This window comes from Macaca mulatta, chromosome 13 (genome assembly GCF_049350105.2).
Source record: "Macaca mulatta isolate MMU2019108-1 chromosome 13, T2T-MMU8v2.0, whole genome shotgun sequence".
Taxonomy (NCBI): Eukaryota; Metazoa; Chordata; class Mammalia; order Primates; family Cercopithecidae; genus Macaca; species Macaca mulatta.
Window position 1 is genome coordinate 6,051,073 of NC_133418.1, and position 14,763 is coordinate 6,065,835.

At 40.6% G+C, this 14,763-nt stretch overlaps 1 protein-coding gene across 3 annotated transcripts in view; it reads right to left on the reverse strand.

Moving 5' to 3' along the window:
• Nucleotides 1–13,928, reverse strand: part of TMEM131 (transmembrane protein 131) — a 254,703-nt gene extending 240,775 nt beyond the window's left edge. For 2 of the 3 annotated variants that reach the window (XM_028832201.2, XM_015112922.3), the window contains exon 1: nt 13,456–13,928. In XM_028832201.2, the coding sequence (XP_028688034.2) occupies nt 13,456–13,642 (187 nt within the window). In that variant the 5' untranslated portion in view covers nt 13,643–13,928. Of the gene's footprint in view, nt 1–4,307; nt 4,391–13,455 lie in introns of those variants that run through there. The other variant, XM_077958821.1, reaches the window with a different exon arrangement.
• Nucleotides 13,929–14,763: the final 835 nt, after the last annotated feature.

The window sequence follows — 14,763 nt, forward strand, 5'->3', positions numbered from 1 at the left end:
ATGTATTTTTAAAATAAGACATGAAAGTTGAAATTACTCCTTGATCCATGGCTGCAGAATGGATGCTGTGTTAGCAGGCATGAAAACAACGTGCAGCTCCTTGTACATCTCCATCAGTGCTCCTGGGTGACCAGTTGCCTTGTCAACAAGTTTTAATATTTGGAAAGTAATATTTTTTCTGAGCAACAGGTCTCAACAGTGGACTTAAAATATTCAGTAAACCATGTTATAAACAGATGTGTTGTCATTCAGGCTTTGTTGTTCCAGTTATAAAGCACAGGCAGAGGAGATTTAGCATAATTCTTAAGGTCCCTAGAATTTTCAGCATGACAGATGAGCACTGGCTTCAACTTAAAAGCCACCAGCTTCACTATTTCCTAACAAGAGAATCAGCCTGTCTTTCGAAGCTTTGAAGCTAGGCACTGACTTCTCCTCTCTAGCCATGAAAGACCAAGATGGCATCTTCCAAAAGAAGGTTGTTTCATCTACACGGGAAATCTGTTGTTTAGTGTGGCCACGTTTATCAATGATCTCAGCCAGATCTTCTGGATAACTCGCCGCAACTTGTGCATCAGCACTCAACCACTTCACCTTGCACTTTACGTGATGAAGCCTTTCCTTAAGCCTCATGAACCAACTTCTGCTGGCTTCCAACTGTTCTTCTGCAGCTTCCTCCCCTCTCTCAGTCTTTACAGAACGGAAGAGAAGACAGGGCCTTGCTCTGGATTAAACTTTGACTTAATAGAATGCTTGTGGCTGGTCTGATCTTCTATCCTGAAGACTAAAGCTTTCTCCTATCAGCAATAAAGCTGTTTTGCTTTCTTATCATTCATTTGTACACCAGAGTAGCACTTTTAACTTCCTTAAAGAACTTCTCCTCTGCATTCACAACTTGGTTAACTGTCTGCTGCGAGAGGCCTAGCTTTTGGCATGTTTCAGCTTTGACATGCCGTCCTCACTAAGCAACTGTCCTAATTTCAATATTGTTGTCTCAGAGAACAGGGCGGCCTGAGGAGGGGGGAGAATTGGGGGAACAGCCAGTCAGAGCAGTCAGAACACAGGCATTTATCGGTTAAGTCTGCAGTGTCATACGGGTGTGGTTTGTGGGCATCCCAAAACAATTACACAATCACATCAAAAATCACTGATTGCAGATTACTGTAACAGATACAATAGTGAAAAAGCCTGAAATATTATGAGACTTACCAAACTGTGACACAAAAACAGGAAGTGAGCATATGCTATTGGAAAAATGGTGCTAATAGATCTGTGTGAGGCAGGACTGCCACAAACCTTCCATTTGTAAACAGCATATTGGCTGTGAAGGAGGCAAAGTGCAATAAAATAAGAAATGCCTGTGCCACTACACACCGGTGAAGATGGCTAAAATGTAAAGGACTCACCATACCAAGCACTGGCAAGCATATGGAGGGAATGGAACTCTCATACAATTCTGATGGGAATATTAAATGGTACAGCCGCTTTGGAAAACAGGTTAGCAGTTTCTTAAAAATACAACTATCACATGATCCAGACATTCCACTCATAGGTACCTACCTGAGAGAAAATAAAATACATGTGCATACAAAGAATCACACAAGAATGTTCACCAGTCCCTCCCTACACTGCCCTCCACGGTTCTAGACAACCACGTATCTATTTTGTCTCTGTGGATTTGCCTATTCTGGACATTTCATATAAATGGCTTCTATGGTCTTATATGGTCTTTTGGGAGTGGCTCTGTTCACTTACTACAATGTTTTCAAGGTTCACCTGTGTTGTCACATGCATTCAAAATAATACTTCACTCATTTCTATGGCTGAATAATATTCCATTTGATCCATTCTTCAAACATTTCCGTTGTTTCTACTTTCTGGCTATCATAAATAACGCTGCTATGAATGTTCTGGCACGAGTTTTTATGTGCAAGTTTTTGTGTTTTCATTTCTTTGGAGTATATACTAAGGAGCAGAACTGTGGGTCACACAGTAACTGTGTATTTTCAGAACCTGCCAAACTGTTTTCCAAAGCAGCTACACCATCTTATGTTACCCATAAAGTAACAAGATGTTCCAATGTCTCCGCACCCTTGGCAACATTTATTATCCATCTTTTTGATTGCAGCCATACTGGTGGGTGTGAAATGGTATCTCATTTTGGTTTTCATTTGTATTTCACTGATAGCTAATGATGTAGAGCATCTTTTCATATGCTTATTGTGTATCTTTATTTGGAGAAATGCCTATTCAGATCCCCTGCCCATTTTTTGAGTTGTCTGTTTTTACTGAGGTTATGAGAGATCTTTATACATTCTAGATACATATCCCTTTATCAGATACATGATTTGCGAAAATTTTTCTCCCATTCTATGGGTTGTCTTTTCGCTTTCTTTATAGGGCCTTTTAAAGCACAAAACTTTCAAATTTTGATGTCTACTTTATTTTCTCCCCTTTTGTTTGTGCTTTTGGTGTCATATTTATCAAGAAAGCTCATCAGAAACTCAATGTCTGTGGTAGGCTGAATGATGACTCCCCAAAATGTTCATGTCCTAATCCCAGGAAGCTACGAATGTTACCTTACATGGCAAAAGGAATTTTGTAGATGTGATTAAATTAAGGATTTTGAGATGGGGAGATTATCCCAGATTAGCCAGATGGGCGGATATATTAATAACGACACTCAGAGGAACAGAAGGTGATATGAGGATGGGAGCAAGATGGTCGGATTAGGAAAAGGGTGAAGTGATGTCAGAGGCCATGAACCAAGAAATTCAGGAAGCCTCTAGAAGCTGAAAAAGACAAGGAAAAAGATTCTCCCCTGAAGCCTACAGAAAGAGCACAGCCCCAACACCCTTGTTGGAGGCCACACAAATGTCTGTGATTAGGTACCTCCGACGTCTGTTAGTAATAATATGAACCTGTGATCAATTAAGCAGCCAACCGTTACCTCCACCTCCTTGCTCTTGTTACCCAATAAATACGAAAGGGCTGTAGAAGCTCAGGGGCTGCCTTTGCTCACTAGAAGCAGGGAGCCGTTTTATTCTTCTCTCTTCTTCCCCATGCTAGCCTTTCCTTAAAAATTCTTTTTTTTAAATCATTTCTACGTTCGTCCCTTCGTTCAGTCTCATAATAACGGTCTCAGACAGTAACAGTAATGCTGTAATGACAGTCTCCAGTAGCAGTGACAGTCAGCTACAACGGTGCCCGAACTCCAAAGGGAGGAGGGTACAATGAGGCATGCCCGAGCCCCTGTTCCCGTCATGGCCTGAACTAGTTTTTCAGGTCTCTTCGGGTCTCTTCAGTTCTCTTCAGGTCCCTTTTTGTCCCTGATAGTCCCTTCAAGTCTCTGTCTAGGCGCCACTAAGGGCTGCACAATCTGTAATTAATTGTCTTGCTCAAACTAATTTAACAAAAAGGAGATGTTGGAGGCTGTACAAATGTTTCTTATGATTAGACATAACTGAAGCCTGTTAGTAACAATATGAACCTGTGATCAATTAAGCCGCTGGCCAATGGTTACCTCCTCCTCCTCGCTCTTGTTACCCAATAAATACAAAAGGGCTGTAGAAGCTCAAGGGGTCTGCCTTTGCTCACTAGAAGCAGGGAGCTCTCTTCTCCCCATTTGCCTTTCCTTAAAACAGTTTCTTTTGTCTTTTTTCATTTCTATGTTTGTCCCTTCGTTCAGTCTTGGAATGATGGTCTCCAGTAGTAACTGCTGTAATGATGGTCTCAAGCAGTAACTGTGGCAATCAGCCACACACCCTGACTTTATGCCCTTTGGAATAAGAGAACAGACTTGTGTTTTAACCCACTCAACTTGTGATAATTTGCTACAGGTACAATAGGAAACTAACACAGAGTTCCGAGGTTTTTACTTGGGGCTAGCCACATGGTACCCCTCTGCCTAACACATACCAAAATTCCAGACTCCCAGAAGAAAAGCAGCTTAACATAAACCACATATACTTAGGTCTATTACTAGAATTTCTATTCTATTTCATTAATTTGTCTATTTATATACCAGTACTTTATTCTAATTATACCAATTACATAATAGTTTAAAAGCAGGTTTTAATAACTGCTTGTGCTAGTCATGCCTCATAACTTTTGTTTTCCAGAGTTTTCCCAGTATTTCTACATTTTCATTTTTTCACAGAAAATTTAACAGCAACTTTTCTAACTCCATAAACAGTTTTGTTAGTATTTTTTTAAAATATCACATTGAGAGCAAACTGATGTCTCAGTCCATTTGTGTGGCTTTAAAGGAATACTGGAAGCTGGGTAATTTATAAAGAAAAGAGGTTTACGTGACTCATGGTTCTGCAGGCTGTACAGGAAGTGTGGTACCAGCATCTGCTTCTGCTGAGGACCTCAGGCTGCTTCCACTCCTAGAAGGCAAAGGAGTGTGCAGATCACATGGCGGCAAGGGGGATGGTGACAGGCTCATTTTAATACCAAGTCTCAGGTGAACTCTCTTGGAAATTAAATGTGAGAACTTAGTTCCCCCATCCCCCTAGGGAGGGCATTAATGTATTCATGAGGGATTATTAACATATGTTATATATAATAATATATTACTATAATAATTACTATATATTGATATATCAATACTCATGAGGGATTATATCAATATAATAGCTTTACAATATAAAAAGACGCACATTAACTAAAGGGAGCAAATGTGGAAGTATGTGAGTGTAGCCTGGCAGCTGCAGGCAGCCCAAGTCCAATGGGTATCCCTGGACGAGTTTACTAGAGGGAAAACAGATATGGGTATAAGTTCACCAAGAGAGTTCAGTGCAGCTGAGTTAAGAGGACTGCTTCTACAGCTTAAGGTAAAAAGGCCATGAAATAACTGCACGGGATAAAATTTAGTACCTATTCCTAATAACTCTTAAAACTAAAACTCTTTAAAAATATAAGAAATTTAAGAACATCCAACTTCAACCAACTACCCCAATCATATTACACAATGAAACACTTAAGGTATTTTTCTCTTAAAAAAAAAAACAAAACACAAAAACACAAGGATGCCTGCTTTTTCATCACTCTTATTTAACATTGTTCTGAAGCTCTAGCGAATGCAAAAATGCATAAAAACTTACTAATACTAGATTGAATAAGTTGTTATTCAATTATGTTGGACTGACAAAAATTATAATTTCATAATTTCATACAGTTTTACCTAATACTATATACATAGGAAAAAGACAAAATGGAAAACCCTGTAAAGATGTCAAATTCCAAATTTATCTAACATTTCAATGTAACTGTAACCAAAAAGCAAATAGCAATTTAAAATTTTCTTTACAAAATGATTTGAGGATTCATAGGGAAAAAAAACAAGATTGATAAGAAACTGCTTGTTGAAGAATAATCACTTAGGGAGAGGGGATGACCTGCCAAGCCAGCTAATGAAATGTATAAATAAGCTGTATTACCTAAAATAAAACAGAAATGTACAAATACATAGACATATATATGAGAAAAAAAATACCTGGGGGGGAAAAAAAATTAAGAAATAGATCCCAGTACATAACAGAACTTGAATGAAACAAAATACTGTATATAATTCAATAAGTGGTGTTAAGGCAATTGACTAATGATTTGAGGACAGATTCCCTACCTGATGCCAACGGACTGAAGAAATAGAGATTTGCATTTAAAGATGGAAGCATGGACATAAAATATTGGTGAATATATAATCTCTAGAGATTTTAAGGTATGAGAAAAGCAGAAACCATTAAAAAGAAAAAACAAGAGTGACAGAGTTGCCTGACAAGTTTAAAAATAACAGAAAATAAAAAACTCAAATGCAAATAGAAACTAAGGAAAATATTAAATCCTTAAATATTTAAAGCCAAAAGACTAAGTCAAAAAGAAAAATTCCAAATCATTAGTTCAAAAATGCATGTTTTATTTACAATGACATCAAAAAGAATAATACTTAGGAATAAACCTAACCAAGGAAGTGAAAAGTTTGTACACTGAAAATTACAAAACACTGCTGAAAAAATTAGACACAAATAAATGGAAAGACATCCCATGTTTATGGGTTAGATTACTGTTAAGGTATCAATACTACTCAACGTGATCTATAGGTTCAACATAATCCCTATCAAAATCCCAAAATCGCAAGGGAAGTAGAAAAGTATATCCTAAAATTCACACACAACCTCAAATAGCCAAAATAATCTTGAAAAGGAAGAAGACAGAGGTTTCACATTTCCTCATTTCAAAACATATTACAAAGCTATAGTATTCAAAATAGTGTGGTACTGGCATAAAGACAGACAGAGCAATTAAATATAGTGTCCAGAAATAAACCCTTACATATATAGCCAATTAATTTTCATACAAGGACACAAAGACTACTCAGTGAAGAAAGGACAGCCTCTTCAACAAATGGAACTGGAGAAATTGGATATCCACATGCAAAAGAATAGAGTTGCACCCTTTATCTTACACCATAAATAAAGTTAACTCAAAATGGGTTAAAGACCGAAACATTAAGACCCAAAACTATAAAATGCCTAGGAGAAAGCATAGGGAAAAAGTTCATGACACTGGATTTGGCAATGATATCTTGAATATGACACCAAAAGCAAAAGTAACTATATCAAACAAAAACTTTCGTTCAAAGAATATGATCAACAGAGTGAAAAGGCAACCGGCCAAATAGGAGAACATAGTTGCAAATCATCTGATAAGGGGTTAATATCCAGAATATATAAGGAACTCCTATAACAACAATAACAACAACAACAACAAAACCTGAATATAACGTGGTCAAAGGACTTGAATAGACATTTCTCCAAAGGAGATATACAAATGCCCAAGAAGGATATGGAAAGATGCTCAATATCATTAATCATTACAAAAATGCAAATCAATACCACAATGAGATAGCACCTCACACCACTATCAAAAGAAAACAAAAAACTAATGACTGTTGGCAAAGGCATGGAGAAATTGGAATCCTTGTATATCATTCATGGGATTGTAAGATTATGCAATCACTATGGAAATGTGATGTTTGCTTAAGGAATTAAATATAGAACTATCACATGATCCAGAAATCTCTCTTCTGGGTAGATATGCAAAACAGTTGAAACCAGGGTCTTGAAGAGATATTTGCATACCTAACTTCACAGCAGTAGTCACAAAAGCCAAGAGGTGGGAGCAAGCCTAGTGTCCACGGATGGATGAATGGATAAACAAAATGTGGTATATCCATACAACAGAATATAATTCAACCTTAAAAAGGAAGGAACTGTCACATCCTACAACAGGGATTAACCTTACAGATATTATGCTAACTAAAATAAGCAGGTCACAAATCCTGCATTATTCTACTCACATGGAGTATCTAAAGTAGTCAAATTCATAAACACAGAAAGTAGAATGGTGGTTACCAGGAGCCTGGGGGTGGGGGTTAAGGGTAGAGAGAGAGCTAGGAAGTCGTTTAATGGGTATAGAGTTCCAGGTTTTACATGAAGTTCTGAAGATCTGCTACACAACAATGTGAATATACTTAACACTATTGAACTGTACATATAAAAATGGTTAGTTTGTTATGTTTTTATTAACCACAAAGTTTCTAGAAAATAAATTAAAACATAGGTTTCATACTCTATCATGACTGACCATCTAAAAGATCCTCTTAAACCTCAAATCTCTGCCCTAAAATGGCAGTTGTATGCAACAAAATCAATCAGGCAAATGGCAAAGGCTTTCTAGAAACCTTCCATCTGTGGTTTTAAAAGTAATCACATGGGAATGAAAAAACAAAAACAAAAAAACAAACAAAAAAACAGATTTGGAACTACAGATGAGAACTAATGACCACCTAATTCTAAAATGCCCTAATAAGAACAAAGCACCGGAAATGAACTTCTTCCGGAGCCCTTGGACCGCTAATGGAAGTCTGCGAGAGATTTCTCCCTGCCAAAGCAAATGCTACTACCAGCGTTTGCATTACCTCCAGTTCCTTTTAATCCAGGGCCAGCTTCTGAGAATATTCCACAAGTCTAGACTAACTCATCACACCAATCTGGAGCTAAGCAGTATCTACAGAAGGCAATATTGCTTAATATTTAGCAATACAACCAGGTATCTAAGTCATCAAGAACAAAGAGACAGTAGCTTCCAATACCAAATACTCATTTCCCTGTATTATCCACTCACTGGTTTCCTTTTAAGAACCTTCATGATCCAGAATGGCCTGTGATTACTTAAACTGTTAACAAGTCAACAGAAAGTGATAAGAAAGCTTGTGGCTGGCATTTCTTTTCTTTTTTTTTTTTAAAGAAAGTACATTTTACTTGAATACTAATACATGGGTTTGGCATGAACTGTCAAGTCTGTTCTTTTTGCAGTTGGTACAATATAACAAAATCGAATTCCTGAAGTGCTCATTTGGGGTTACATAGTTTGGCTCAAGGGACAGATGTCTTAGGATGGAATCCTGGCTCCGCTATTTACCAGACCTATCATGCTGGGCTTAACCTCTTTAAGCCTCAGTTTCATGATCTATAGATTAGGGTTTTATGAAAATCTGAAAATCCAAAAGTTATAAAAGTGATGGTTTAGATAAGTGTATACAACTCCTTTTAGTTACAAGGAAAAGCAACATGTGGGGAAGAAAAAACTGGTGTTACTCAATGTCCTGTTATAGCAGACTTCCTCATGACATCTGCACCAGAACTGAGTTTTACCTGTACTTCTGACTCTCAACCTAGGTTCTCAGGTACAAAAAGTCCTATGCACTTTTTCATATGCTCTGTAATTTTTGTACTGGGTTTTGCACCTGTGTCACAAATACAGCTTAAAACAAAACTTTGTGCATGAAACTATATAGTACACTGGCAAAAAATTATAAAAGGCCTAATAAAGGCTGTCAAACATTACCCTGCCATTTAATTACCAATTAATAAAACATGCGACAAAGAAATTTAAATTGTCAATAGGGTGAAACAATCATTCTTGAAAATTTATTCAAATGTATATTTATATTTACTAAATAAACTATAGCTTCTCATTTATAATAAATTAAATGCCTTCCAAAAACCCACTTCACAATAAAATTATATTACAATGAAAGTTTAGGCAAACTTTCATTCAAAACTGAATGCTTGCTATGTATGTACTACAGATGTTGACAAAGGTTCTGCCCTACAGAAATTCCAGCCTAGGTGGAGAATTGACACCCTTGAAATCATTTAAGTAGCTAAACAAGGCAGTACACAATTAAGCGTCAAAATGAATGATGAATGTTAACAAAGACACCACAAACTCAGAGGGTGCATGCAGGACTGAACAGAAACAGGAAGGTGGTAGGAGACAGGCTGCTGCAGTGCCCCAGGCTGAAGGCAGTGGACAGCTGATCAAAAGAGGATGTAACAGGCACTGATGCCACTTGGTAAAGGGTCAAAACTGAATCCAATGGGGCAGGCAGAATAATCACAGCATTAACAAAAAACTGAAAACTGGAGGTGGCGCAAGATAATTCTGCCCTGGACATATGCAGTGTGCACCAACCGCTAGACACATGCGGAGGAAGACAACCAACAGGCAATTGGAGAGCACAACCGACGGGAGGGCACAACCAGAACCTAGAAGTACAGAGGCACCAAAACAAGGCCAGATGCTGCTTACAAGAGACAGTGGGGAAAAATTCAGCCGTAGGAAAAGGGCCTCTCGGTCTGGCAAGGCCAATCAGAGCGCTTGAGTCACACACAGGCAAGAGAAAGAACACCTAATGTATCAAGCACCTAGCAAAGATTTTAATTTCCTCCAAGAGTAATTTGGCTTATTGCTACTCTGGATGGTAACAATTAGATGAGTTTACATCTACTCCCAAAGCAATCTTTCTGGCAGATGTCTATGAAGATTCACTGTAAAGAACGAGAAAGAGGAGCAAAATGGTGTAAGAGGAAAAGAGGACACACTTTTCCAACTACAAAACTCCAATGCTCCGTCAGGCGACAGCCTTTAGTAAAAGCGGGCTACAAAAGTTCATTAGTGAAGTACTTATTCAATAATACTCTCTTTACTAGGCCCTAAATTAAAAGGAACCCACTCTACCCCATACAAAAGGGTTAACACATCTCACTCTTAAGAAAATCACTTTCAAACATTTTAACATTATCGAGTAATAAGTAGGTTAAAAATAATTTGGTTAAGAAAAAGTAAATAACACTCCTAGTCAATTTGGCTACCCTTAGAAAACTATTAGATTCTTACCTGTTTTCTTGCAGTCTTTAGTCCTACGCACTTTTCTCATACGCTTTGTAAATACTTTGTACTGTGTTTTGCACCTACGTCACAAATACAGCTTAAAACAAAAATTTGTGCCTGAAACTACAGTACACTGGCAAAAAATTTTAAAAGTCCTAATAAAGGCTGTCAAATGTTACCCTGCCATTTAATTGCCAATTAATAAAACAAGCGACAATGAAATTTAAATCGTCATAGATTGAAACACTCATTCTTGAAAATTTATTTGAATTTATATTTACTAGATACATAAACTATAGCTTCTCATTTAATAATTGATTTAATAAATTAAATGCCCTCCAAAAACCCACTTCACAATGAAATCACATTACATGATATATGATGCTTTTTTTAAAAAGGTCTTATTTGCCAGTCACAACGGGCTGCTTTGTAATTCAAAATACTAAAATTATACATTTAATATATATACACACATGTATTTTCACTACATATTTTAAAAATATATTTTCACAACTCACACACATTTTTGCTATTCTCAATATCTAGATATTAGCCTCAAGAAAAAATCTTGCCACCAATCTAGAACTAGTTATTTGTAGTGATTATAATAACTTCTACCTCTGAAAACTCTTTCAAAGTCCTTACAAACTTTACATCACAGCCAAAACCGTCTCAAAGGTACCTTTCCTCTGGACTAGTGATAGCACACTCCCATAGCTCAGTTAAGACATACAGGATGCTAAGACAAGCAATGGTCCATGCTTCTGACTCAAAAAAACCAACATCAAGTCCAAACATGAAAAACTACATTAGGTAATTTACTTCTGCAGCTTTTCCTCAGGAGACAATGACTGTTATTGTCTTTTAAACATTGTGCAGTGAAATTATACAGGAATGAAGGAAAAAAAATACAAACATACAAAATACCTGCAGAATCATCATTAAAACTGCAGGTAGATCTTATCTTGGAAATGTTAAACTAGTTTATGCTACTTCAACAGACAAAAAATTCCTCCGGGTGTGAATGGACAAACGGAACTCAGCCATCTTCAGAAATCTGCCCAGACTTGCTGAAAAACTCAACAGTACCTTGTAGGACAAATATTGTATTTGTGCCTCATCAGATGCCAAACTCACAGTGTCACAATCACGTGAGAAAATAAATTGCTTTTCCCTTACTTAGAAACAACAGTGGAATATGATCAGTTTTAAAGTAGAAGCCATTTCTGGAGATACCTTCACAGAATATTTGATTAGAACCAGATCTCTTTATGATGGGTAGAGGCCTATGTTCTATATTAGTATCATCCCCATTAATATCTTGGATAACTCTGCACACACACATTGTTCATACAGATAAGCATGGGCCACAAAGGATATCTGATTCACCCAGGACCACTGGCAGATTCAACCACTCCTTTAACACGAACTTAACACCCGGGCAAGTATTCTCCTCATCCAATCCTTACACACATCTATGGATATCAGAGAGGTGCACGAACATGTATAAACTATGCAAATGAGAAATTAGCGAATATATTTTAGGCTGACAGTTCTCCAACAAAAAATCTGTTTACTTAACTTTACCCAGAGTAAAGTTTTTATTAGCATATAAAATGGCTGTTGGAAAAATAAGCAGCAGTAGAAGGGAAATACAAACTTAATGCTTTACTAGATTCAATCATCATTTCATTTCCCTGTGCTAAGGGCGCATGAAAACAGTCATCCACTCAAATGTTAAGCGCCAGTGTTTGGCACCGTGCAAGGTAAACAAAAGAACAGAAAAGCAAGGACACAATGCCCACCAAGGTCTACCTGAAGTCCCACCCAAAAAATGTCCATTAAATTACTGCACTATTTTGGGTTCACTGAACACCCACTACATGCCAAAATGCTAGGTGCCACGATCACACAGAACACTCAACGAACTGCAGATCTGTGGCCAATGACGTATTATGACAACCCCAGGCCTGACTAGTCCTAAACCGGCAATATTTTATTCTGGAAATAATTCTGCTTCCATCAATTAATCCTTTCTATAGACGGCAATTCTTTGAATAATTTCCACCAATGTTAACCCAGACTAAGGTTGCTTAGAGAGTTAAATAAGGGAATGTAATGTGGACAAAAATAAAAGAAACAGTATCCTGAAGCACATTTACACTTTACTAATTCAGTTTGTATTTGCTTTTACCTTCAATAACAATAAAAAGCAAGTGACTTCAGTCAGAAAGTAGAACGTTAACTCTAAAGTTACCGTGGCAAGAAATTGTTTTCTTGTACGAGCAGTTTCATGTGCAATGCTAAACTAACAAGTTTTGCTTAGTTTTTGTTTTTTGTTTTTAACTATTCACTTAGTAAATTCTTCATGAAAGCTCTGTGACCATTCACATGTCCCTTGGCTCAAAAAGAGGTAGTGTAGATGAAATTACACTGATTTGGTCTTCAAGATTACAAAATAATTTTTGACCCTGTCCAAGTACCCGTTTTGCAGCAGCACGATACTAATGAGAGTTTTTTTAAGTAGGGGCCAGCCCTTAACCGTAAATTAACTGTAAGGGCTTGCAAACTGGCAACTTCACATTTATTTTTAAAGGCTTTCACATCAAAGACAAAGGCACCGAATTACGTGTTTTAAAATAAGAAACGCAAACAGGCTTTCAAAAGCTTACTAAAGACTTAAATGGAATTGTATTTACGTCTAACAATAAAGAGTCATCAATACCGCAAAGAGACATTAAAGGAGGAAGCTACAGGATCAAGATTCCCCTCGAAGAAATGTCTGAACAAACTCAAACTGAAATTTTGTAAGCTGCGTCTCGCTATTTTTACCGCATTTTAAAGTAAGCTCTGTTTGCACGCAACCAACCGCAACCAAGAAAACAGAAGTGTCCTAAAATGTACCTATTAGCCAAAATAAAGCCAAAAAATATGCCCCTCCTACCTAGCGGGCCAAGTGGCAAGAACGTACGAGAACTCAGGAAGTTTTGAAATGGCAGTGACAGGAGACGGGGGGGAAGGCAGGGGAAGGAATCACGGAGAGCTCGGGCCACTCCAAGCGGCGGGCGCTGCGAGGTCCCGGCTCGGGACGGGACCCGACCGCCCAACTTCGCGCCGGAGCCCCGGCCGCGGCCCTTCCTCCCGGCCCAGCCCGCCCGGCCTCCGCGAGAGCGGCGTGACAGCCCCGCCGCAGGGACGCCGCCGGGGGACACCCACCTTCCTTCTCGGCCCGCGCCGCGGCCACTACGAGGGTCATCACCAGGTGCAGCGCTCCTACGAGGCCGGCTGCCGCGCTGCGCGGGCCCCCGCTACGGCCGGCTGCGGGTTCCAGCCCGGCGCCGGCGGACGTGGAGACGGCGGCGGTGGTGGCTCCGGCTGCTCCTCCTCCCGCCCGCTTCCCCATCCCTGCCGGCCGGGGGCCGCCGCGCTCGAGGTCCGGCGCGGCCCTTCTCGGCGAGGCGGCGGCGGCGCGGAAGCCGTGGTCCGGGCTCTGGCCGCGGCGCCGGGGACGACAACGGTTCCGAGCCCAGGGCTCGGGCTCCGGGCGTGGGCCTGGGTCCGTGCGTGCGTGTGAGCGAGAGTGTCAGTCACGGTCTTGGCCTGGGCATCGCCTACAAGGAGTCGGAGCTGAGAGGCCGCGGGTCAGGCACGGCGGGCGGCCATACTGGAAACGGGCACGGGCCGCGGGCCCTGAGCGCTGGCCTGCGAGGGGCGGGGCGCGGCTCTGGGCACCGCCCACGTCGTGCCGACACCTGGGCGGTCCGCCGGTCAGCCTGTCCGCCCCGGAGCTCCCGGGCCCCACGTCGTCGTCCCGCTCTCGGAGGCCGGCGGCTTCCCGGCCAGACAGAACCAGGACAGAACAACCCCAGGCCGTCACCGCTGCCCGGTGCAGGAGAAGGAGGGAGGCAGGCCTGGGTTCAGCTGCCAGGACTTATGATGGCCGCTTCCGCTTCGCGGAGGCGGTGACGGCGATCACGTGGAGACGGGGCGGCCTTGCCGCGCAGCCGCCGCGTTGCGTGGGCGGGGCAGGGGCGGAGTTGCGGGGCGCTGGGAGTTTTGGCTTCTTCTCCGGCTCCGGGACGATCCTCCGTGCTCTGCGCTGCAGTGCTGGAGCCTTGCAGGGGTCTGAGTGCGCATCCGGACCGCGAGACGAGCGCGGAAAGTCCGTTCCAGTGACTCCTCCTGGTGGCACTCCCGCCTCTCGGCCGCTTTGACATCGAGAATACCCCGGGCCTGACTCAGTTCCTGGTGGTGCTTCCTTGAGGATGGTGACCCGCTGAACTCATCCTTGGGTCTTCCGAGTCATGGTACCCAGGAGGCGCTTGATGGAGTCCTCTTGCCTTGGCTTGTGCACGCTTTGGCGCGGAACACCTTGTGTGCAGAAAGCGTCAGTGACTCTGGACGGAGAAGGCAGAGGCGGACAGACTGCTCTTTAGAATATCCAGTAGCCGGCTTCCTCTAGGAAAAGTTCTTTTTTTATTTTTATTTTATTTTTTTTTTTTTTGAGACGGAGTCTCGCTGTGT